This window comes from Coenobita brevimanus, chromosome 72 (genome assembly GCF_032717465.1).
Source record: "Coenobita brevimanus isolate Jiangsu-jjx chromosome 72, ASM3271746v2, whole genome shotgun sequence".
NCBI classification, from domain to species: domain Eukaryota; kingdom Metazoa; phylum Arthropoda; class Malacostraca; order Decapoda; family Coenobitidae; genus Coenobita; species Coenobita brevimanus.
This window is the reverse complement of record NC_137025.1, coordinates 4,761,636-4,789,075: the sequence shown is the minus strand read 5'-3', so window position 1 is coordinate 4,789,075 and position 27,440 is coordinate 4,761,636. Positions and strand designations below refer to the sequence as shown.

The 27,440-nt window shown below is 39.9% G+C and overlaps 1 protein-coding gene across 2 annotated transcripts in view; it reads left to right on the top strand.

The window, feature by feature from the left end:
- Dlic (dynein light intermediate chain) overlaps positions 1-21,849 on the top strand; it is an 83,512-nt gene extending 61,663 nt beyond the window's left edge. The window contains exons 10-11 of one of the 2 annotated variants that reach the window (XM_080278051.1): positions 10,012-10,051; positions 20,329-20,435. In XM_080278051.1, the coding sequence (XP_080134177.1) occupies positions 10,012-10,049 (38 nt within the window). In that variant the 3' untranslated portion in view covers positions 10,050-10,051; positions 20,329-20,435. Of the gene's footprint in view, positions 1-10,011; positions 10,052-20,328 lie in introns of both variants that reach the window. The other variant, XM_080278050.1, reaches the window with a different exon arrangement.
- The last annotated feature ends 5,591 nt before the right edge of the window (positions 21,850-27,440 follow it).

Here is a 27,440-nt window from a genome sequence, read left to right as displayed (position 1 = left end):
TGGAAAATTCCAGGGAAGATTTACTTAGCGTAGCACGGCCGGGCAGGCGAGAGGAGAGGGTAATGGAGGGAAGGAAGGGAGGGGAGTCAAGAACGGGGAGAAATGGCTAAATTGTCAACAATGGATGGGAGTACAGATGAGATTAGGAGTGCTGACTAGTGTTGGACATTGGCAGTACTGATAGATGATACAAGCTACCACTTGAAAGCCTGGGCGAATTCAAAATAACACAGAATCGCAAAAGTGATGCCCCGCGGTATGATCCCTTGCTCCCAAGCGTCACGAAAGTGATGCCCCGCGGTTAAGGGGTTAAGTGTGACCTCAGGGTTAAGGGACTGAACAAGGAGACTGCAATGGATCGTGCAGCATGGAGAGCCGCCATTAGGTGACCAAGGCCGACGCATGCAAGCATGTTGGAGCCTTTAAAAATGAAACGAAATGAAATGTATGCTTGTTTGAGTAGGCTGTGGTATTTTGGGCAGACATGTGTATACCAATTATGTATATATAACCTGCTGGTTGGGTTGTATTATGCAAGGTGATAATCTTCTGTTGTAGTGATTGAAGTACAATAAATGGAGAGAAAATGAGTTCTGATGAGTTACTTACCAAACGTAAAATACAAATAAGTTATGGTAGTGTCGAAATGAGTCTTCTCTGCTTAAAAAGATGTGTGGTTGTTTGTGGTTGATGAGTATCCACAATCATTAACTTTAAATTTTGTACAGATTAGTTGAATCCACAGTTGGAAACCCAAGAATGTGTATGTAATTTTTACCTCAATGTTTTAAAGGATTTAAAGATACTGTATTTTAGATTTTTTTATAAAATGTGAAAGGCAAAGACAAGAACACATCTAGAGACTTTTGCTTATCTCCCTATGCGGCTTAGGGTTCCCCTATGAGCTGAATAAAACTGTTTGACAGTAGTCATAATAAAATACTGTACCAAAATGGAAGAGTACATGAGGGAAAGGAGGGTCTGGAATGGCAGGGTAAGATAGAGCAGAGTGGTGTAGATGAGTTTGGATGCATATTTTGTCACAACTCAACCTCTGAATAAACTGTGGAATTAGATGTCTGGTTGTGGATGTTGGAATCAAAATGTCATTCATATGTCACTTCTAGGGTCCACTACAGGTTCAGACCTGGTTCATGAAGGGTGAGTGATAGAATTAACTATTGTCCATGCTGGTGAAGTATGAATGGAGAAGGTGTGTCTGTAGGAAGAGGGATCCATGTGTAAGTCAAAGTGTTGTAATGGCTACGTACAGTGTGTGTGTGCTGGAGTTTATATATACCACTGGTAAAGCCAACAGGGTGCAAAAAATGCAAGCATATGAACGGCTTATTACCAGCACGCACTTTAAAAAACCTCCATGGTCTAGGTTTAGACCCTAGATTCGGGACACATGGATATTTCAGTATATATATATATATATATACAGTATATGTATATATATATATATATATATATGTTTATATATATATATATATATATATATATATATATATATATATATATATAATATTTAGGTCAGATTTTTACCAAAAAGCGGAGGGTTGACCTTCACAAAGACAATATTTTTGAGAGGGTAAGACCCATTTAGCCACAATGAAAGTCACAAGTTCATTTGAAAGGTGCTAAAAGTTTATCAGTTGAGGTAATAGTCCTGGTTGGGTACCTTTACAATGATGGCCTCTTTTCTTTTCGGCATTGTGTTTGCTGCCACTGGACAATTATATTTATTACATTCTCCATTAAGTCTTTCTGAATAAATATACTTACTGTATATTACTCTGCTCATCCAGAGGGTCTACTGTATTTCATATTGTTGTATTGTTTTTAAAAGCTCTATCATGCCTGCATGTGTTGGCCTTGGTCACCTAATGGCAGCTCTCCACTGTGGTCAGTCTCTGGCAGCCTCCCTTTTCAGTTTCTTATTCCTGAGGTCACACTGTGACCTCGTCCTAGGTCTTTTTTTGGTCTGACTCTTGCAACCCTACCCTCGACATTCACATTTCTCACCCTCTGCACCCAGTTGACATTTTCCATCCTCTCACCATGCCCAAACCATCTCAGTCTACCCCTCCTCATCACAACACAAATACATTTCAGTCCCATCCATCCTCCTAACTCTGAACTCAGTCTTAGCCCCCCCTCCCCCCAGGGATTGAATTCAAAGACATACTACACATCCATTTAATCATTTTTATTCCTGTACATTTAAGCCTATTAATTTCCTCCTTCATTGCTGCCCAGGTCTCATTGCTATACAGCATTACATTCATAACCAACCATTTTTGTCAAAATGAATAGTTCATTGCATATGTATATGGGCTGATAATGTTTTAATGTTAATTGTGGTAGAAAGCTACCGAGGCAAAAGTGCCTTGATAAATCAGAATGGCCAGAACTCCAATTGTTGTCTTAATAAGGTTACACTGTAGGTCCGTATATGAAAACACCTTTAGCAGCCACCAGCACATCTCAGATTAGCCAACACCCACTGGTGTATCACAGTTTGTAGCCACTTTATTATAATAAGAAGGTTGCCTTTGGTTGTACATTTCCGTGCTCAGTGGCAGGTGGAAGAGGCCATGCCTGTTGATATTCAAACTTCTAGATCCTACCATGCAGTAGACTCAACTCCCCTCCCCCCTGCATATACTATCTATCTATCTATCTATCTATTGCCAGACGCCTCAATCCCGTTTGGGGTGGCCACAAACAAATCGCCTCCAAGTCGCCCTGTCCCCCGCCATTTCACTACCCTGCTCCCAACTCACACCCCCCTCTCTCATATACCTCTCCACCCCATCCCTCCATCTCATCCTCGGTCTCCCCCTCCCTCTTCCACCCTCCACCTCACTCACATACACTCTCTTCGTCAGTCTTTCACCCTCCATCCTCTCCACATGGCCAAACCACCTCAGTGTGTTCCTCACAACGCTTCCTATCACATCCACATCAACACCACAACGCTCCTTTATATCCTCATTCGTCAGCCTGTCTCTCCACGTGACTCCACAAGCTCCTCTTAAATAACTCATTTCCACTGCTCTCACTCTTGACTTGTGTCCTTCCAACAACGTCCAAGCTTCACTTCCGTACGTTAGAGTTGGTATCACAATACTGTCATGTAGTAACTTTTTACTTCCATGCTCACTTCCCTGTTTTCTATCACTGCTTTCAAGGAACCAGCAACCTTTCTTCCCTGCTGTACCCTTTCAAGCACTTCACCCTCCAAACCTCCATCCTTACTCATCACACTACCCAAATACTTAAACGTACTCACATTTTCCAATTCCTCACCATCCAACCTCGCTATACATTCACTGACTTCACCTCTCTCAAAGACCATCACTTTACTCTTCCCTACATTCACCTTTAGGTTCCGTTTCTTACACACTCTCTCAAACTCATCCACCAAGCCTTGCAGCTCCCCTTCATCTTCACTCAACAACACAGTATCATCTGCAAACAACAGTACAGGGAGTTTCCAAACACTATCCTCTCTCACCAGGGCCACTCCAACATCCACTACCCTACCTTGTACCTCTTTTATTACCCCATCCATGTACAGATTGAACAACCATGGAGACATGACACATCCCTGTTTCAAACCAACTTTCAAAGAGAAAAATTCACTTAGTTCACCATCCACACGCACTGCAGCCTTAGCACCATCATACATACTCTTCACAGCATTGAACAACTTCCCATCTACTCCATATATTCTTAACACTTTCCACAATCCTTGTCTATCCACCCTGTCATATGCTTTCTCCAAATCCATGAAAGCCGCATACAACTTCTTTCCCTTCTCTAGAAACTTTTCCACTAAAGATCTAAGAATGAATATCTGATCTACACAACCTCTTCCCTTCCTAAAGCCTCCCTGTTCTTCTCCAACTAATTTCTCTGTTCTTTCTCTAACTCTGTCTATAAGTATCCTACCATACACTTTTCCTATTATACTAAGAAGACAAATGCCCCTATGATTACCACACACTTCTTTTTCCCCTTTTCCTTTGTACAAGGGAATAATTATACCTGACTTCCAATCCTCCGGGACTCTACCTTCCTCCCAGGCCAATCTGCACATCTTCCACATCCATTCTACTACTATCTCTCCCCCATGCTTCAGCATCTCACCACACACTCCATCAATTCCTGGGGCTTTCCCCGATTTAACTTTCTTCATTGCTTCCACAACCTCTATCCTACTGATTTCTACCTGTCTTCTCACCTCCCTCCTTCTCCCAGCCATTCCCCAGCCACTTATACTCGCATTACTTCCATCCTCTACGTTCAACCATTCCTCAAAGTGTTCTCTCCATCTGCTCACTTTTTCTCCCTTCTCCACTAGTAATCTACCATGTTTATCTTTCACTCCCCTGCTAACTTCACTTCCACCCTGTCTTACTCTTTTCACTTCTCTCCAGAACATTTTCTTACAGTCCCTCCACTTTACACTCAAATTCCTTCCAAATTCCTCATCCACTCTCTTCTTACTCTCTCTTACTAATCTTTTCACCTCTCTCTTCCTTTCCACATATAACTCTCTCTTCTGCCTCTCAACTTCTTCCACGCCCCTATTTCTCATCCATTCATTGTATGCTTTCTTCTTTTGTGCCACAGCCTGTTTCACCTCTTCAGTCCACCACGCTGTTCCTTGCACCCCCCTCCGTCTTCTCTTCCTTCCACACACCACATCACATGCTGCACATATTTCTTCTGTAAATATCTTACACACACCTTCCACGTCTCCCATCTGCTCCAATTCATATTTGCCCAATCGTTCCTCCACTTCTCTCTTATACTCTCTTATACTCTTATACTCTGTGCATATACACAGACACAAAATACCCCATGTGGACACTTTGATAGGGGACTATATCACCTTTGGTTTGGCAGCTTTACATACACAGTTGGATGTGATGAAGGCTCAAACAGTTGGGTATTAAGATTCTTGGTTCCCTATCCATCATCCACCCCACAACTTCCATCTAATTGATACTACATCTGGAACAACTGAAACGCCTTTCGTTGTGCAGCTGTACACACAGGTTAGGTCTACGGTAGAGGTTCAACCTGTTTATTTTAAAGGCTGAATATGCTACACTGTCCTGCAGAGTAGCCACTGGGGGATGCAATGGCCTTTGACTGATGGGAAACTTTGCATTTATTTAATTCATGCTTCCTTCAGACAGTTCAATTCAGTTTGGGAAGGACCTGTTGTTGTGAAAGGGCTAAGTTTGATTTTCAGTTGAAGCACAGTAATCATTTTGACCCATTTTATAATGGCCAGATAGTTTCGTAGTGGCATAGATGTGATGTTTTGTGTCACAGTGACAGTACAGTAGTAATAATAGATGTTATTAGGACCCAGTGTTCATCTGGGTGGGAACCCGAATGGACTGCAGGAATCTCCCACTATAGTTGTATGCTCGGAAATCTTTTGTTTAGTTTTTGATGAAGAGCTGTCTTGAATGGTGAGGGTGAATTACAAGAGGTAAATGTGTTGTGGTGTGGTGGGGGGCTGCAGTGCAGTGACAGCATAGTGGATTGTTATGGGGTTTATTTTGTGTTGGTACTGAAGCAGGGCAGGGCGATGACTACATTGTAGTCTGGCTGAGTGAACTAATATCTGTCAGAGAATAGCATTTTCTGGTGATGATTCATGAAGAATGATGTTCAGCTGCAGGTTTTGGGTGGACATGATTTGTGTGTGTGTGTGTGTGTGTTTATGAAATATACTGTTAGGTGAAGGAGGAGAGATGTTCTTTCGGCATTGTGTTTAGTGTAGGGAAGTTGTTCATTTCTTGTACCTTTTTTGGCAGGCTATGCTTCGGCCAAGGTGGTTTAGAAAACTCACAAATGTAACTGAGATAAGTTTTAACATTTTAAGAGCAGAGAGGTTTACTGTATGATGAACTTAATTATTTTATAGCAGTTGGAGTGAAATGTATGCTTGTAGAACTGGGATCCACTTTTAATAACCCAGTTAAGTTCCAGCAGAATGGTCTGTTTCTCTCTCTCTCTCTCTCTCTCTCTCTCGGTCTTGTTTATTTCTGGTTCTGTTGACATTGTAGGTTAAATTTAGTAAAACTGGTTCCAGTAATCTGCTTCAGTTGGCTTCAGGCCAGTTTTTGAAGAAAGAAGGGAGAAGGGACAGGTCAGTGAAATTGCTTTATTGACTTGTTGGAAAAATACAAAATTAGTCTCCCTGGTTCAGTTCTGGTCCAGTGGACTAATTCCATCATATTTCATGTTGGTAATCGATTTTTGTCCCAGATCTTCTATATGGTTCATATTACTGAAAGGGTAAAGGAGGTTTGTAATAGGAGAGTGTCTGAAATGGGAAGATTAAACAATGTTGCTACTCTTGAAGTGGTAGGAGTGTGGATGAAAAAGTGAAGCGTGCTTTATCAGGATGACATCTGGTATGGAGTAGTTGGAGAGTTGATTATGTTAAGTCTTCCACAAGATCCGTATGCAAGTTGGTGATTATGTCAGCTTGTACTGTAGTTTTGGTAGCTGACAGTTTTTCCAGCATGACATAGGTATGTGATCAGCTAATATACTAATTCAGTAAACTGTATTACTGTACACATGCATATTATTTTTTTTATTTTTTATTTTTTAGTTTATTTTTTTAATCAAAGGTTAGTTGTTAATAAATCAGATTGTTTTGTGAGGGGATGCCCATCATCCATTTACTCAGTGTGAGGTGACTCTACCCAAAGTGACAAGCTTAATGGTTTCCTGTAACTTAGGAAACTGTTTCCTACATTGGTTACTAACCATAACTATGACAACATTATATGCCAGGTGGTTGAGCAGGTTACGGTACCCAAACCAAATGTAGCCCATAAAGAGTTTAAGTACAAGATGGGGTTTGTTCCTCATATAATGCCACTAAGGAGCAAGTAAATGCATTCTGACCCTAAATGGTTGAACTGAGGAGCCTAGCCATGTACTCATACTTGTGATGAGGTCATGTTGTAATGGTGTGTAATAGATTTTTGGAGGATTTACCATAGGTTGAGATAAAATACAGGTATAATCTGCTTTCTGTATTAGGAGCGTTAGGTGGGGGAGGGGGATATAATAGCTTAGAGTAAGAATAGTGGACTGCTGACTGCAAAGTTTTGAGATCAGAAGTTAACTGTTGCAGAGAACAGCCTGAGTTGGACCTTGTCAGAATTATCACAGCTTAGAAGAAGGTCAACAAGCATCATTGAAACAGCTTTGTTATTACCATAATACCACCCTTGAAGAGACATGCATAATACTATAGGTCGGGGGTTCCAAACCTACATTCGGCAGTACTTGCTGAATTATGTCCTTCTGATAATGCATGCATACAAAACAGACAAGAGCTCTGCAGCTTTTATAAGGACAATAAAACTCCCATTTTTACACCAATAGTTGGGTTATTGATCGTAACTGAATCATAGTCTTTGTTTCATCGACCAATAAAACAATAATGAGATGCAGTTCATTAGTTAGTACCTCTACTGGTTAAAATTCGAATATCATTGTCCACAAAACAAATAGAGTGGATAATATGTACTTGATTTATGGAAAGAGGCTGGATAGATTTTGCTGATGGGTCGCTTGTTGGGTTCTGTAGGCTTAGGCAGTGGGTTTAGTATTCATGTCGAAATTATGGAAAGTGATTTTTTTCCTTTTTTTTTTATTATTTTTTTTTAATGCAAGGATGAAGGAGCCAAAGGCCAGGGGCTTGCAAACTGCTCCCTCCAAGAAAAAAACAAAAACATGCTTGAAAACAGGCTTAAACTGAATCTATAGTTGGTCACATGATGAAATATGATCTTCATTGTTGTGTGCGGTACAGGAAGTCTTTGCTGCAACTTTGTAAGGCTAAGGTGTTAGAATCCCAAAAAATAAGGGTGTACAGTATTTTGTCATGAATTACTGACATCCAAGATTCTATTAAGCTTTTTCACAATGAATAAAAATTCTTAGTGCCCAGTATGAGTCATCTTGAGTCTAGACAGCAGCAGGACTGTCTCCATCATTTTGGCTTGAGAATCACTTTACCATAACTTGCTATTACTGTATTATTATTATTTTATTTATTTATTTATATTTTAATCTGGATTTGTCATTATCCATAGAGATTTTATTCAAAATTAACTTCTAGTAGCTGTTGTTTAATGGGTTAGAGGGCATGCTGTAGATTGAAAATGTGGAGCATTTGAGCCCACTCAGAGGCTGTTGGTTGACCCTAGGAAGGGTGTCCAGTTGCAAAAGTCTGCATGCTTCAGCTAAATTTCTCAACCCCTTGAATCAGAGGATGCATTATATAGTTTATTCTTACTACCTCCTGGTGATTTTACTCAACTTTAGAATGATGTCCAACTGTAAAGGGGTTCTCAAAGGCAATCATGTTACCCCTTATGTTTGAAAAGTTGCCTTTTAACTGAATAAAATCATGCAGAAGTTAGCAAGAGGAAAATACTTGGACATTACCTGGATTCTAGATGATAATATGGGCAGTGACCTAATCTTTCAAAGGAATGTGTGGCTGAAAACTTCGTAAGTCCTTTCAGTGTTGTCGATACATTCAGGTCTCTTGTTCAGGCTAAAACCTATCTATCTCTTGCCAGACACCTTAATCCTGTAAGGGGTGGCCACAAACAAATCGCCTCCATGTTGCCCTGTCTCCTGCCATTTCACTGCTGTGCTCCCAGGGCACCCATCACCCACTCACTTAGTGTAGTGGTACTCTGTTTTTAGGGTAGCTCTGCATTGAGTGGCAAGCCAAATGATTTCCTGTAAATTTTATTCATTGGATGTGGAGGAAGTCCTGTCTGTTAGCGGGATCAAATATTCCTTTATTAGGTATTTTTCTGTTGTGGATACCTTCAGGTATATTTTTGAGGCTAAAATGCTAAACCTCCAACAGTAAAAGATCCTGTTTGTTGCACATAGATATTTTCTTTTGGCCTAACATTGGCCATTATTTTTCTCTTAGCCTCATCAGTCTGATGACAGAGTTTTCATTTGTATTCTTGCTATCAGCATGGAGGAGATGTTAAATGGATGGGATTGGATAAGCCTTCAGTAACCCCCTCACATTTAGATATCCCAAGTTGAATGAAATTAGTGGAAGTTTGTTTAAGATGATAAAGATGTCTTCTAGTGAAAGGGTTAAATGTAATCCTGGTTCTGAGCATTAAAGTTTTTAAACTCTTCAGTCTGGTGATATATGTTATTGATTTATTCATGCTGCCTTCAGATGATTTTGTTTATCTTTAGGGAGATCATTGTAGTGAAAGTAACTAAAGCTTATATTTACCCCTCTGAAAATTTGCACCCAGGCTGAATAAATCACTCTGAAATAGCAAAAATGATACTGTCATGGGATTAAAGTGGTTAAAATGAGAAATGCTATGATGATGGGGTGTAATTTGGTTTGTGGTTTAGACTTTTTGAAGTAGCATTGATAGGTTTTGATGTCTGCCTGAAAGAGTTTAACTGTTGATATTTGATATTTAGTAAAACATAGTTTACTCTTTCAATTGTTAATTTGTATACATTTGCTTTATCTCTTATGTATGCAGATATCTCACATTGTATGTGTTTCACTGATAGTTATATTTTGTGTGGTCACATCTTTATTTAACCTCGTGACTATTATGAAACTGTGTTGGTTTTACTGTTTCTGCCTCAGATAAGAGTCTTCAGCTTAGAAACAACCTCCCATTGTGAGTGGCTTGAACACAGTGTTACTGTAGTTAGTTTACTGAAGGGGTTTCTCATAAGCTGCATAAATTTGTGTAGGGATTGTGAGAATATACAATAATGTATCATAAATCTCATAATAGTACCTTTGAGGTTAATTTATCAATTATCAAGTTACAGCTTAAAATACTTGGTGAACAAAGTCAGATTCATGTTGTCAATGACCTTTCTTTTCATTTGGTAATGTTTCAATTTCCGTTTTAACTTTCACCAACAATTGCATGACTGAAGTGTATGGAGACGATCCTACTTGGGCAACCCTGCACTAAAGGTGGGAAACAGCTTCTTTGGTATAGGTAGAGGACCATTAGTCACAATTGTTGTTATTCTTTACAGTTTTAAGTCACATTATATTAACGCACATTTTCAGCTGGTGACACTCCCCTGTCCTCCTCTTCCACCACAACTTGTATGCCCCTCTTTGACCCCCCCCCCCCAATTCCCCATGAACTTTGATGTAATGCTTTCACCTTTTGCTGCTTCCATAGTTAACGTTGTTGCATTTCTCTTACCTGAGAACTAAATTTATGCCAATGTTATAGGTATGCTTATGCTGATTTGAAAAATGTATTTAAAATTATTGCCAAGTATTTTTATGTCTTTGACGAGAAATTCATTGCTTTTTTATTGGTTAGGAAGAAGATTAGAAAATGAATACAGTTTTTATATTTCATTGCTGTTTTGCATAAGTAATGGAGCTGTAGCCACAGTTAATGTCTCCAGACTACTTACAGAGCTATCAGTTTTGTCATCCCTCACTCCTCCTCGCTGTTCTTCATCTCCAGCCTAAATAACACTGCATCTTTGTAACTGTCATATGTGTATGTGTCCTGTTCAGCAATTGGTTTATTAAACATTTTAGTTGTTGGTGTACAGAAGGATCACAATCAGGTTCTGTTCCACTCACCTTTGAACAAACATAGCTACACAAACATTTATTATAAAGTAGTTGTAGTCTCCTCTAAATGTTGATGATTAATTTCAGTTGAGTACAAATATTGCAGGTGTAATAATTTTGTTTTTTGTATTTACAGTGCAATGCAGTGTAAATCTGTGCTTATTGTTTCACGATTAAAGCAAATACATTGTGTGTGTGTGTGTGTAATTCACTGGGTCGGTCAGGATCACTTGATGGTCGTGATCGTCAGCTTTTACCCTCCCGGAAGGGAGCTGAGAGCTCATATAGTCCGATCTAAGGGCAAGGCTGTGACCTTCACACACGCACACACCCGTCCCCTTGCTCAAGGGGGACAGCAACCACCCACTTCGTCAATGAAACTTTTCGCAACCTGAGCGAGGCACGAACTCCCGTCCGCCAGTTGGCAAGCGGGAACGTTACCACTGCACCAGCGAGCGGTGTGTGTGTGTGTGTGTGTGTGTGTTCTTACCTAATTGTTCATTAACAGGAATGAGTCAAGTTCATACTGTCCTGTGTATTAAACCACTTTTATCATACATATCTTGAAATTTATTAATTGTTTTGGCACACACTATTTCATTCAGTAGCACATTCCACTGATCAGTTGCTCTATTTGGGAAACTGAATATTGTTACGTCTTTATCACCTCTCTCTTTATGTAGTTTTTTGTAGTCTCCTCTTGCTGATGCTTCCCCATAGGTTATATACTCATTTATGTCTACTTTCTCATCCCTGAGATGCATTTATGTTTCATAATCATGTCTCCTCTTTTCCTTCTCTCATGTAGTGTTGGTAGATGCAGTTTTTCTAGTCTTTCTTCAGAGCTTAGATCCCTTAAGCTTGGCACCCATCTTGTAGTGGCCCATTGTACTTTTCAGTCTTATCTATGTGTTTTTTGAGATGAGGATTCTAGACTACTGATGCATGCTCCAGGGTTGGTCTGATGAATGATGTTCTTATCATTCTCAGCATGTCTTCGTTTATGTATGTGAATGCTGTTCCCATATTAGCAAGCAGTGTATATATGTTCCATACCTTCTCATTAATGTGGTCATCCGGAGATAGTCTGTTATTGATAATCACTCTTAGGTCCTTCTCCTTTTCTGGTATGTGCAGGGTTGAACCTCCTGACTTATAATCCCAGTCAAGTTTTCTTCCACTTTTACCAAACTTAACTACATGACACATGTCCACATTGAATTACATTTTGCCATTTATTGATCCATTCATGAAGTTTATTTAATTCTTCTTGTAGCTCTCAGTAAGAATCTATGTTAGTAATTCTTTGTATTTTTCCATCAGCAGCAAACATATTTAGATAGCTTTCATTTCCAGTATTTCTGTCTGTGTCATTTATATATATACTAATAACATAATTGGTGGCAGCACTGAGCCCTGTGGAACTGTACTAGTTGCTTCCCTCCATGATGAGTAATTACCCCATAGTACTGTTCACATTTCCCTTTTTCTGAGAAAATCCTGCATCCAGCAGTACAGGTTGCTTTGGATTCCTCCTTGATGGCACAGTTTCCTTAAAAGTCTTTGGTGCAGTACTCTGTCAAATGCTTTCATGAAATCTAGACATATGCTGTCCATCCATCCTCATTTCTGTAATGTTTCTGTAACTCTGTCATAGTAGCTTAATAGATTAGTAACACATGATTTTCCCTTTCTGAAACTGAACTGCCTTTCTGTTATCACATTGTGTACTTCTAGATGGTTTACCCAAACCTTTCTTATCAGCTTTTCCAGTATCTTACAACACTGGTCAGTGATACTGTGTGTGTGTATGTGTGGGTGTGGGTGGGTGGGCAAGCATGGGCATGTGTGCAAGTGCATGTGTGTGTGTGTGGGGGGGGGGGGCAGGAATGAGCATGGGTATGTGTGCAACTGTGTGTGTGTGTGTGTGTGAAGTATTTAGAATAATGCAATACAGTATTTATGTATTTATCAAGTATCTGATGTTCAGGCAGTCTACTCTTGTTATTTTCAGTAGCACAGGTGGTTGTCATTACCAGCATTATCATAATAATAATAACTCAACGTCCTTGTATAGAGAAAACACCAGGTGTAGAACAGGGGCCCAGTTTACTCTGCATGTGGTGGTTTCTCCATACATACTGTCACATCTAATGCTGGATTCACAGTCAGCTCTACCTCCCACTAAGAAATGGGATAAAGAGGATCCAGAAAAAGGAAGGAGAAAGCACAGAAGTAGAACAAAACTATCAGTAGAATGTCCAGTGAAATTGGTTAGATAATCAATCACTTACCATTCATGTCTTTAAAATCTTGAGCATCTTGAAGAGCACCCAAACATGGGCTGTTTTTGTATTCATCCCTAACCTTTTGGGCCTGAATCAAGAGCATCTACTGATTTCACAGTCACTCCGAATAGCTTTTGGGAGCTTACTAACATGGGGGCATCTGCCTGTGTTGATGTGGTAGGGTTGGTAGTTACGGGCTGCCAAAACATGGATACAGTAAACTGTAGGCCAGAAAAGACATCTCACACAGCATTCTGTGTACATTGAGAATGATTAGAAATTCCAATGTAATGAATGTTGTAGTTTGACTGGAAACCATTCTCTCTCTCTTTCTGTCAACAAAGAGAGAGAAAGAACCATTTAGTATTTACAGGAACTCACTGAACTGAATACAGGATGGAGGTCCAAAACCCTTAAAATGGCACTGGTGGTAACATAAATTTCACTTGGATTATTGTCGTTGTATTGTTTATAAAGGCCCCAACTTGCTCACATGCATCATTCTTGGTCACCTAATGGCAGCTCTACACGCTGCTTGATCTGTGGCAGCCTCCCGATTCAGTCCTTTATCCCTGACGGACATCACGCTTTACAACCTTGTCCCAGGTCTTTTTTTGGTCTGCCTTTCACAGCTCTACCCCTGATATTTACACTTCTTGCTTTGTGCACCCATTTGTCATCCTCCAACCTCTCCACATGCCTAAACCATCTCAATTTGCCCTTCCTCATCACAGCACCAATTCATGCCAGTCCCATCCTTCCTCTTAACACTTCAGCCATAAACCTAGCCCCCCCAGGCCTTGCATCCAAGGACGCAGTATACATTCATCTAATTATTGCCGTTTCTGTACGTTTGAGCCTATGAATATCCTCTTCCTTTACTGTCCAGGCCTTGCTGCCATACAGCATTGCACTCCTAACATGTGCTGCATATAAAGATCCCTTTGCGTGGAGGGAAAGCCTTCTTAATGTCAGGAGAGGCAACAGGTCTCCGAACTTCCTCCAACCACTCCTCGCCCTAGTCACAGAGCCAGCTCCAACCCCACATGTAGCACATAACATGTCCAATAAATAAAAAAAACTCTCTCACACACACAAGGACTCACCAGCATGATCAGTCCTTTCAAGTGCGACAATCTCCATGTGGCTTTCCTCAACACACTGCTCACATGAAATAAGCATTATCACGCAGTCTGCTAGTAATACCACTACATCTCTTATGCACCCAGTTATCACAAATACTTCACGAGATGGAGTTACTTCCCACGCCATTGTAGCAAATCACACATAGGCACTCTCCCTCTGTTCTAACAGTACTGCTACCAGTCCTAGGTATCATCACTTTCATTTTTATCCAGATTTACCCTCAAACCCTTGTGTACCCATTTCTTCTCTTCACTTCCTTAATCTTTCCTCCACCTCCCTTTCATTCTCTGCAATCATCACCAAGTCATCAGCATACATCTCCTGTGGAAGTCCATTTGTGAAGCTGCATGAGAGCTTCAAGCACCGTGACAGACAATAGGGGCTGAAGACTGACCCCTGATGCATGCCAGTATTGACAGAAAATGCTTATCACACAAATCTCCATTCGGTCTTACCTGGGTGCAAGCACCCACACACATACATACACTTTAACCAGTCACTCTTCAATCTCAAGCTTTCTCATTGCCCACTTCACCACCTCCTAAAGGAAGGACTTTTCCAAATCAACAGAAACAAAGTACAGATCCTTTTTCTTTCCAGTATATTTTTCCTGAAGCTGGTGGACAAGGAATATGGCATCTGTGATCCCTTTGCCTTGCATAAACCCAAACTCATCATTGTTCACTCTTTCTGTAGGCATACTTTCTAGGACTCATCAATACCTGTATTATCTGGTCCAAACTTTTCCAGGGCACCACCCTCCCCCTTGTACACATTTACAATCACACTCTTCATCCAGTCGTCTGGGACAACACAGTCATATATACTGTAATCATATTTATTGAATCAATAACTTACCTCACTTCTATATCTCCTGAGGCCTTTAGCATTTCAGCAGTCAACCCAGACACACTTACTGTCCTTTCCAACTGCATCCTGTCTTCTCTTGCTCACAGTAGCTGCCTCAAAGGCCAAAGGCCAAACAGTGGATCAGCTGACAAACCATCCCTGTTCCAGTCAGACTCCTCATTCAGTAGCCAGTTATAATGCTCTTGCCAGTTGTCTTTAATATCCTCACCGTCCGCTGTGATCATTCTTTCATCTTTCTTCACACATTGGTCACCCAGGATATCGCTGTTTTTCCTCCTCGTCTGATTTGCCATCTTAAACACCACATTGTTCCTTTCAGCAATATTTAGGTTATTGAGTAAAAGTTTCTGTGACTCAGATTTTGACATGAATACCTCCTATTTAGTCCTACGCTTGGCAGCCAAGCCTTCCTCTCTGTTTTCACCCCATGGGAAAGTCTTCTTTTCACTGTAACTGCAGCTTCTACACCCTCATCCCCCCACCATGTTACCTTATGTCTTGGAGGGCCCCTTGTCCATCCACACACTGAATGAGTAACTTTCAGGAGCTTGTTTTCAGGAGTTCTGTATTGTTCATTTAAACTTCTGTCAACAGCTCCATGTTTAGCCACGACTCTACTCTTGTCGTTATAAAAGGCATCCCTCACTGCTTGGTTTTTCACCTTCTTTGTTTTCCTCCTAGGTGGATAGGTCCTTTTCCTCATGAACTGCTCCATAAGGACCATGTCACATATCAGTAACTTGTGTTTGCTGCACACACTTTCTGCACCCAGTAACTTAACATCCCTCACCAACCTCCTAGCAGTCCTTCTGACCAGGAAATAGTCAATCTGGCTACTATTTCCACAAGACTCATATGTAAGCAGCCTACTCTCTCTTCTTCCAAAATGAATATTGCGCACAGTCGTATTCATTGCCTCACCCAAATTTGAGTATCCTTTCCTTGTGACATAGACACATCTCCCATGTTCCCTTTCATATCCTTGAGCTAATTCACCCACATGGCCATTTAACTCCCCTCCCAAAACTGCATTCGTATCATATTGGCTATGAAATTAGACAGTATCTTTGTGGTAGGTTATGGTGAAGAAATGAGTGGTTCCTGGTTACAAAATGGGTTGACAGTGTGGTGATGAAATAGGATGGTAACAAAAGCTGTATCCACTGTACATTGTAACAGAATCAAGCAACAAATACTGTGATTGTCACTAGTTCCTGTGTCCATATTATGAGGGAACTGTATGGACAGGTAGGAGGGTGCTGTTGATGTCTAGCCTCAGGCAAGATTAGTCCATTGCATTTTGTAGAGATCTGATGTGGTTTCTTTGCTGGTGTAGTTTGTGAGTGATATTTGGATAAGGGTATGTGTGTGGTGTGTGAATACCTAAAGTGTGGACATATGTTTGGTGTGTGTACTTTCAATGTGTGGTGTGTGAATGTGTGTTAATATTGATGTATTTAACTGAAAATTATATTTGTGTAAACTTTCTTTTCTAAGCAGTACTTGTTGAAACAGTGCGTGCAAGTGAAAATTTGGTAATCCTTGATTAAGTTAACTGAAGGCATATTTAACCATGCTTTAATAAATATAACAGAAATAAGTCTTTTCACAGTATCAGGACATGTTTGTAGCCTGCACTTAAACAATTTTGTCATTTTGAATATACTGTAACTTATTACAGATGAATTATAAAGTTGAGTGAACATTAATTTGCTTTTCTCTCTCATTTTAATATTTGACAACCTTGAAGTTTGTCAAGTAAAGTCAGTTTGTTTTGTGAATCATTACGAACTGTTCCCTTGCAACATGTCTCATATATGAATTTCCTCAGCTTATTTAATTGCTTCCTTTTTTTCTATGTCTCACTCTCGGATGGAAGTGCATTGCATTTATGAGGTATTATTAGGTAAAGTTGGTTGAGGACTGGATGTGTCCTGATGTAAGCCTAACTAGGTGAACTCAGTCATCTCTGTTTAACCCATTAACTCCCAGAGTTCCTGTGAGAGGAACTTTGCTGGAAGGGCACCATGTGTACCGCCCTCCGCATATCGGCTTTTAGTTGCAAATCTCATAGGTCCCTACCCCGAGGTTCCCTTCTTTATTAAATTTTGATAATGTCCAGCTCTGTCCTATATTTAGGATGCTGGGCACAAATGGGTCAAGGACACCTCTGATGGGTGGATTGTCAGGAGGTGGGGGGAAGGGGGGTTGTTGTTGTATGGTGTTGTTATTGAGGTGTTGTATTGCCCTGTGCATGAAGTGGGTATGTAGGTGTTTCTTCACTGCTAGTGTTGAAATGTCAGGAAGTGGGATATTGTTGTAGAGGGTTTGAGAATGTTTGTGTGGTGGTTGTTTTATGAGCTTAGGTGTGGTGTGTGTGTCTTTGTCATATACTGACAGGGGTGTTGTGTATGGAACAGGCTGCTGTATTGAATTGTGTGCCCATATGTCAAGGTATTCTCTGACAGGAAGAACTTTTAGAAAGAGTAAACAAGCTATGGGAGTGGTTTTGGTACAGCCACTGGTGATGCATTGGGAGTATGATTTGAAAGGTGTTGAAATGGGCATTAGATAGGATGGGAGCCCATGGTGAGGAGGAATAGATCACTTATCCGATATATTGTTTGTAGAGTAAGGAGGTTCCTTGTTGTTGTCCAAAGCCTGGCCCTGGAGTTGCCCTGAGTGCATTGAGTTTGGGATGCATCACCTTGTGATGTCTTGTGCAGTCTAAGAAAAACTATCATTACCTTTCAGAGCTATGCACTACGACACAGTGACGAGGTGTTGTGGAATGATGGGACAAGAAAGTTTGTACCGCAAACCCGTCAATGTCGGTTATGTGAGACACAGATATTAGAATTTGTGCTAGAGGTAATAAAAGCTCATTAGATCATTTGGCCTCTGTGCATAGAGACAATATGTTTTATTATCCAGCACCGAATTCATTAAATGAATATTTAACAGAATGGTGTAGAGTCAGCAACACACATGCAGACGGGCATTGAGTAGGTGCACCCATGCCAGACGTATGATAGTAAGTCGGCTGATACAAGCCAAATTAGTAAATTTCAGTGTTATAATGATATGTATTGCTTCCTGTTTATAATAAATGTTGAGTAGAAGGAAAATAATAGTATGTGTTCAGTCTCATTGCTCTAATACTTTGTATACTCACCCCCTGCTTGCAAAACAGCCTTTTGACATCAACGCATGGACGCCACTAATTAAGCCACACCCTATCCATATTAACTTTGAAGCATTTAACCACCCATCTAAAGCAGACAAATGAACTCGTGCACCCCTGCTAGACTATTTAAAAAAAAAAAAAAAGTCGATGCCTATAGATTTAATACCCTTCAAAATAATTTATTTGTTGTATTCTGTAGATAATAAGTGTTGAATAGTAGGAAAATAATAAACGTACGAGTTTCATTATTAATTCCTGGAAGGGCGCTCAGGATGATGCAGACGTCCTATATATTTCCCCACCATATGGCTCATTCTTGCTCATTATTCCAACTCTTGTAATGGGATTGTGATATGGCAACACTAGATAGGGAAGGGGCGAACAGCAAGGACCCAACCACATAGCCCAGCTAACGTTTGTTTCGCATTGAACATTCGTGAGGATAACGATAGTTTTTCTTTTGACTGTACATTGTTTTTGAGGATAAGTCTGGTGTCATATGTCATTCCAAAGATCTTAGTGGAGGATCTATGTGGTATACATACTTTGTTGTGTGATGTGGGGGACTACCTGTGTTCAAGTTGATGGCTGGTGATGAGTGTGATGGTAGATTTGACTGGGGTGACCTTCAGCCCGTTGTCCTTGACCCAAGTTCGCAGTGTGTTGAGGAACTCCTGTTGCAGTGTGGAGGCTGTCTTCAATGTGGTGTGTGGTTATTATGGTGATGCCATCTGCATATGAGGCAATGTTTGTGGGAGATTGGGGTGTGGGAATATCAGGCATGTATATGTTGATGAGTTTGGATGAGAGAACAGCTCTGTGGAACTCCATTAGGAAATTTCGTGTTTGTGATGACTTCCTCTGAGTGTAACATGTGCTTGTCTACTGGACAAATAATTGGCAAACCAGCATTTGGTTTGTTCTCTACGTTTGTGTTGTATATCTTGGTGATTTGTTTGTGCTTGAGGATAGCATAGAAGGTTTTAATAATGTTTGTTGGTGTGAGAAGTGTACACAGAATGGGTGGCAGAGTTGATGCCATCTGATGCTTGTTGTGTGAAATTGGTCAGTAAGGTATTTGCATTGTACAGTGCTCTGAGTCCATGTTGTGAAGGAACAAAGGGGGACATGTGGAGTGACTTTGTTCAGAAAATGGCATTCACTTATTTTGGATGGTGTGCTATTTGGTGTTATAGATCTGTGTGGATCAGGGAGTATTGTGTCTTTAGTTTCAGTCTAATGATGATTGTTCCATGTTTTCAAATACAGTACTGGGAATGCAACAGTATCCATGTGAGTAGTAGTGGGGTAGTAAGGGAAAAAAAAATAGTGCAGGCCATTCTTAATGCACAAGAAGGTCAGTAGTAGTGCATTTATATTTTTTCATGTATAATTAGATTTACATTTGAAAATGCTGATTTTTCAAGCATTTACTGTACTGGTGTGTGAATTCCAGGCCTACATGCAATTGTTTGACTGATTACCAAGAGTGTAGTTACATATTACTTTTGCAGTAGTGCTGTACCTTTTATGATCTCTGGTAGGGAACTTCATAGTTGAGGTTTGGAAGTTGAAAGGTAGATTCTTCAGCTAATTCCTTATATTGTTACATGTATACACTGCTACTAAAATATCATGTCTTTGCTGTAGATGTGTACTATTTGCCTAACCCATACAAACAGTTATTATTATAAGTGAGGAATGTGTTCAAGCATTTCACAGTTTTTTTTTTTTTTTTTTTTTTTTTTTTTTTTTTTTTTTAATACAATTGGTACTGTTAACTAAAGGAAGCAAGTAGATCAGCAATGGAATTTTAATAAACAGATTGCTGTATTATATGTAGATTACAATATTAAAAAAAAAGGGGGGGGGGAAGGCAGGGTATAATGAGGATATACTGTGTACTTTACTCTAGGCTAATTTGTCATCATGGTACAACTGTGTTGATTTATAGCTCTCTCTCTCTCTCTCATTTTTTTTTTTTTATGGATCTTAACCACTTCATTGTTACAGAAAATTTGGCTTGGATGATGAAAATTTGGCTTGGATGATGACAATTATGGTACAGCTTTGTGTTTAAGATAGGTAAATGAACAGATCATCTTGATAAGTACTGTACAACCTGGTGTTCAAGATAGGTGAATGAATTGATTCCCCAGACAAAGCTGCGATGCGCTCGGATGCGGCTGCTGAGTTGGATCGTCTAACAAGAGCTAAGAAACCATCTGCACCAGTCACAGTGAACAATGCAGAAACAAATAATTCCTCCGAGTGTTGACGGACAGCGGTGGCCGCACCCGAGGGCCGGCCAGACACACTACATGATGGGGTGGTAGCATGGGAGGCAGCAGAGCGGAATGCTGCTTAGTGCCCCTCACACCTGATGCTTTTGGTCCTGTAACGTACAGCCTCGGGGCCTCACCTGTGTTATGGGTAAACTTTTCATTCCTGTATCATATAGCCTCAGTTAATATCCTCAAGAGTACCATCCCAATGTATACAGCTAATTAGGAGCTACAGTGATGTACATGTACATTACTGCACTCGCCAAGGATGTGATCCAGCGACATCTCCCCAGTTAATGCTGTGAAGCTCTCAACTTGTGGCTGATTGGAGGTAACTTAGGGGAGTGTGGTATAGCAGCTACAGGTACCAGTCAAGTATTTCTGGCACTGCATCACCCAGGCTGTGCTTGGAGGCCTTTGGGGTACACTTTCAACACTTAGCTCAGTTAAACCCCCTCTCCAGTCAAGTAACTTCGGTAAGTCTCATACCTGATTTTATCCCTCCCCATGATTTTTTTTTATTTTTAAATACAAATTATCATGACAATTTTATTCAACTTTTCTTGATTAAGACTCACTCTCCTGTGCAACTGAAGCAGAGATATGATAAATGACTGTTATTGTGATGAGCTTGCAAAAACAGTTTAGTAAATAATGCTCATTTTCCTGAAGTTTGGTTATTTGTTGGTGCTAATGTTTAAAAGTGAGTCCCCTAGGGTTCCAGGATTGGGTGGGGTTGAGTGGGGGGGCAGAGGCAGGGGGAGTTGTCATGTACCATATTTTCTTATTTATTTGTTAATTTTATACACACACTTGCTTCCAAGCTGTTATAATCCCTTTGGCTCGCATTGACACCTGTGATGCTCGCAACGTAGTAATTATTTTTTGCTGTGTTGGGAGACCTTTCTCATGCTCAGGTGAAGTTGGGAGTATTTGGTGTTTGGAATCAACCCTGCCATTCTGATTGTAGATTTAATTGATGGGTCAGTGTGACAAATCAACACTCGCAAGCACTGAATTGTAGTGAAACTATTGTGGGTCTAGAACCAAAATGGCTTCTGTTTAGCTTCCAATACCATAGGCTTCCCAAAAAGGATTATCACTGGTATAACTTATGAGAATGGCTGACCAGATGCTTTTATTATGATAAGGTCTTTCAGCTCTTTGCCCCAAGTGTGGTCAGGTACAGGAAAAGATGACCTGCTGTGACATGAGTTGAGGAAACAGTTCACAGTGAATGGTGTCTGTGTTGTTGTCAGTGCAGACTCCATTGAGATTTTCTGCCTTGTGAACAGTAAAGTATTTCATTTAGCACTAGTATGTGAAATGTGACAATGCTGTATCATTCTATTGCCTTTTTTTTTTCTTTTTTTTCTTTTTTTTTTTCCTCCCCCCCAATATCAGGCTAGTTGAAGCTTCTTATAAGCACTTAAATTTGACACCAGATCATTGTGTGAGAATTGAGTGATTGGATGGAAGATGTGTGATGTAAGGGATATTGAAGGAATGGCAGGAGGAATAAATGCAGGGAGAGGTAGATAAGAGAGAGAAGAAAGGCAGTGGCAGCACAGTAAAGGGGTGGCATTGGTGAGATGCAGGAGGCTTTCTGTGTGTAAGGTCACACATTGCCTGAGGTTGTGTATAAAGGGATGACTGATTATGGGTGCCTGTGCATCCCAGTATAGTAGTTCTTTTAACCTAAATGCCAAAGCTTATTGATGAAATTATTTCTGTAAATATTTTCTTGCCTATAAGTAACAATATTTCCATGTAAGTTTCTGCCTTTATTATTAAAGTCTGTTGAGTGATGTCCTAAGTGTGTGTGCTTGGGCTGGTGGCCAGAACACCGTTAATCCACATGATGGAGAAGAAGACTTCAGGAATTGTCTGTAGCAGCTTCAGTGAGTGGGCTCTTATGGTTTTTGATAGAGGGCTGCACATAGCCTTTTGCTAGGGGCTACAGGTCAGGATAAAAAGAGTACTGTTTTGGAGATGTGGTGTGTAAATGTTGCAATTTTGCTGATTATAAAAACATATCAGTATATCCTTGCTTTGTATTCGCCTTGTGCACATGTCTCACACCAAGGGTATGCTTTAATCAGTTTTGGAACTCAGTTATTACCTTTTATTGTTACATAAATTTGGTTTGTGAGCTGTCAGCAATGATAGTGATAATATTAGGATGTTATTTTTGCAACCCTGTGTATTATAATCACTATGGCAGTAAAGGTGTATACAGTTCCCCAAACAAAAGGCTATGCTCAGCCGTTAGTATTCATTATTGGGAAAAATCAAGAGTTAATGTTGGTCTTGTTTCTGTTAATAGAGTTCTAGTGTTTTGTATTCCTTGATGCCTTTAGCCATAGTTAAATTAATTGGGAAATGGATATTAATATTTTTAGCTGGGAATTTGTGAGTTTAAGCTGAACACATAACTTCATGAACATGTTTTTGGTGCAACTCACCAGTGGGGCAGCCTATTAGGATTTTGGCCAACAAGTGGGACCACAGGAACCAGTGTCCTTGCTAGTACACTGTATGAAGGTGAGCCAATTCTGCTGTTTGAAAGTTGGATAACTCTTAATTTGACAGGACTTATACTGCATACTGTACTTTGGTGTATGCTTTTAGGTTTGGTTAAACCACCAGTTTGCATGTGGTTTAATTTGACTTATAAATTATTTGGTGGAGTGTACAGTATAGGCTCCAGCAAGCACAGTGGATCTTGACTCAGATGTTTTTCTAACAGTTACACTGCAAGGATTTTATTAGGATCCAAACTGCTGCTTGTATGGTCAGTCTTTAACTTGCTAGTTCCTGAACAGATTAAGAAACACTGTGAACAACTCTGAACTAAACTGAATGAAGGATGGTATGGGTTAGATTGATAGTATATAGTAACAGGCTAGGTAGGTAGTTAGGTAGGTTACTCACTGATAGAAATACAGCAAGGTCTTGAGTTTTTCTACTGTACTGTATCAGTTCTGCTGGTGATGTGAAAGTTATTACTGTATTTAGTACACTAAAAATTATATGTCAGATGATGGTTTAGTGAAGAGTTGACATGAAGTGTTTGTTTTAGTCTTGGAACAACCTGTTCAAAATGCAACATCATGGGACCTTTAACCCGTCTGTATTGGCAGCAGTACTTCAGCTATCGGTGTGGTAGTGAAACAATGTGAAAGCTGTTTTGCATGCAATATTATAGGAACATTGCAGCTTAACATAGTTTGGTGAGTGGCAGTTGAATTACAAAATGGAGATCCATTTACCTTCCCTGTCAGTGATATTGAAGGAAGTATCAGTATTTTATTGAAAAGGAGGTGTACCTGCCGATTATCAGGCATGTTTTAATCTCTGCTGATTAGAACAAAGGCTTGATGAATTGGAGGATCAGAAAAAGTGAATCAGCACCAGATCAACCATTGTATCCCAAAGGCCATGGGATGTACTGTATTCTCATTAGTTAAGGAGGTTTCTTAGCACCTCTTCCTTACCAGTTTAGTTTTGAATATTGCACATTAATGTTCACTTGTATATTATTTTTTATAAGCCTTTCAGTATCTAAAGGGAATAAATAACAGACAAGAAAATAATCAAGAAATGATAGGCAAAATATATTGCTAAAAAAAGAGGTACTTGAAAACCTCCTTAGGTGAAAAGAATACAAACCCACAGGTCTTCAGAATATTAAGGGTCTCTTTGTCGTGGAAATTGGTATTTTGTTTTCCCTAACTTCATATGTGAATAGTACTGAAGAAAAAAAAAAAGAGCTATTTAGTATGTTTACAGTTATGGTGACTTGGATACTAGTGGGTTAATGTGATAAAATATTCAACTGTGGGATGCAAATTGACACTACAGATGTTTCTGTTTGTATTTATTGTCTGTTGTATGAGTTTAGTACTGTATTATGTTTTGCTCTCAGAAGGAACATCTTAAATATGCAATGTGGTTAGCAAGTGATCAGGTGTAATGTATTTTAATTTCAGATTTTTTTCTTTTCTGTAATGCATCATTGGCTTCCATTTTGTACATCTCGCATAAAAGCTTAACAGAAAATCTTCTTAAACACACATTTGTGATTCACTGAGTTATGCTGTGTATCAAAACTAAAGCCGTAGAATTTCTTTTGTATTATATATAAAAGTACTTTCTCATTTCGCCATAATAGAAACTTGTATAAATATGGAAACATAAAATTTGTGATAACTTGTTTTGTTTATCAGTTATCCCTTTTATTGAAATTTTTTCATGTATTTTTCAGAGTTGATAAAGAAATGGATTTCAGTCATTTACTTGTTTCCACAAATCTGCCATGCATGAATTTGCTATACACAGTGACCCAAAATGTGGCCCCAATCCATCGTTAGCATGTTTTGTTTTTTTTTACCCATCGTGGATTTCTGAGCTTGACTGGAAATTCCTGAGGTCTTCAGAACCTTCAAAGCTTGACCAATTTTTCTGATTTTTGCCATATACAGTAGACCCTTGCTATGATGAACCTCAGTATAACAGATTTGGGGTTTAACAAATGCCTCGGAGTCCACCGAACTTTCATCGGCTATAATGAACATTGGTCATTAAATGGGGTGCAGTGGGTCACAATACATGTGTTTCCTACCCTTTTTACTCCAACCTGGCCTGAAATTACCTTCTCCCCAATGCGAATACAGAGCTGTTATGACAGATTATAGTACTACTGTACTAGCCATAAAGAGCTATGACAAGGATGTGAAATAGGGTGCAAAAAGGGCAAAATTATGGGTCAAGTTAGTGTAAAATGGGTATAGTTTTCATTTTTAGTGCTAGAAGGTGGTATTGTACTCATTTTTCATACATGTGCTTGGATTTCCACCCGAGGAGAGACCCTTGGATATAACAAAGTTTCGGCTTTAATGAACCTGGTTTCCTCCTAATTAGTTCGTTATAGCAAGGGTCTGCTGTATCTCTGATTTGTGTAAATATTTATTACTGGCACCTGTTTTCAAGCAGTATATTAGTAAATAGCCAAAACATCAGCAATACCAGTTTTTAAGCAGTATACAATAATAGTAAATGGACAAAAAATGCCTGCAGTACGTTAACAATTCTGGTAAGATACCTTTGTGTGACAGATAAATGAGAGAGAGGGAGGAAGTGAAAGGAAGCCTAGGAGTCAGAGTGTTTACACCTCGTGGATGTGTAAATAGACTGCTGTCAAGCTGATAGGGAGTGACTGAGAAACTCACTGTGCCTCTATTATGTTTATTCAGTTCCTCTTAGTCTTACTTTTAACTGTAACAGGAGCAGCAATGAAAAGATTAAGGAAAGAAAGAAGACAGGAAAGTGAGAGAGAAATAATAAGGAAGAGGAAAGGAAAGGATGAAGGGGAAAGAGAGGAAGTAAAGAAACAGAAGGGTTGTGGGGTGGGTGCTGTGGGTGGTTGGGCTGGTGGGTGCATGGGCAGGCATGGTGGGGTGGGAGTGTTTGTGCACTGGTGGGTGGGTTGGGTCGATGCATTGGTGGGTGAATTGGATGAGTGGCCAATATGGGTGGGTGAACATCAGGGCTGGATTGACAGGAGGGACATCAAGGGCAAGTTTCCAGGGCCTCCACCACTTGGAGGGGTGGGAGACTACACCAACCATGTACTGTTGTGAAAGACACCAGAGGCAGATCCAGTGGAGGTCCAAAGGAAGCTATGGCAATTTTTTCCTTAGATCTACTTGGTCCTATTCATTGTCAGTAGTTATTGACATCATATTGTCAATATTTTGATTATCAACAAGGACCACCTCACACTTTCAATGATCTGGACAAACGTCTCAGACAGTACTACCAATTTACATGTTTTTGCCAGTGTTTCAAGCTTGTTTCCATGGGTGGTCATTTATTTTAACTCAGTGATGGCAGCAAAAATCTTGATGTTTCCATACTTACTACCACCAGATGATCTCATTCAGCCCAGGTGACTTCTTCCCATCTGAGGGTTAAGATTGATGGAACTATTCATACCGTTTGTATCATTAAATAAAGGCTCCAACATGCTTTATTGCATCGGCCTTGGTCACCTAATGGCGGCTGTCCATGTTGCTTGATCTCTGTCCTGAGGTCACATTCTATAACCTTGTCCCAAGTCTACGGTATTTTGATCTGCCTCTCCCAACCCAATCCCCAATGTTCAACTTACCTACTGCACCCAATTGTCATCCTCCCTCCTCTCAATATTCCCAAACCATCTCAATCTACCCTTCATCATTACAACACCAATACACTCCAGTCACAGTCACTCGGAGACCATGAATGAGACATGAATGGAGTTGTAGCACATTTTCGCTTGGTATTCTTGGGGCTACCCTTTTTTCTTGTTTCTGTACCTTTGCCATTAATAGACTTGGTCATGGTGTAAGTATATTGATGATGGTGATGATAATGATGATCATGAAAATGTAATGATGATGATGCTAGGATATTAATGGTGGTGATGATATTTCTGTGATGATTACTGATTAGCTCACAACATAGTATGATCACAGAACTGTACTAGAGTTGTCCAGACCATGATAGGGTTAATGATGGCAGTTATGACATCCTGAGTGTCACTTTTTTGTTAGGGCAGCAGACCCACTGCTGTTATCAGCAGTTAGAAGATGTGCATGCCATGACTGCAGTTTAGGTTACGGTTTGAATCTTCATTGACAATAGTGAGTTTCTGCTGTATTAAATATTGCACTGATTATTATCAGAAACATTTTAAAACTCGTCAGTCCAGTTTCCACCAATATCAGCACTCACAGGAACAATATTAATGTTAATATTTGAATGCTGTCAGTTACTAGTGACTGTATGAGGGCAGCTTATACTACTCGGACATTAGGCAAGGTTGCCAATTTAGTGTATTTTTCTTATGCTAGATGTGGACAGTCATTTCAAGTCAATGGTAATTTTTCTTGTCTGCCCACAAGAAGTCTGTTTATAATCTGGTATTTGTTTGTTTATGAAAG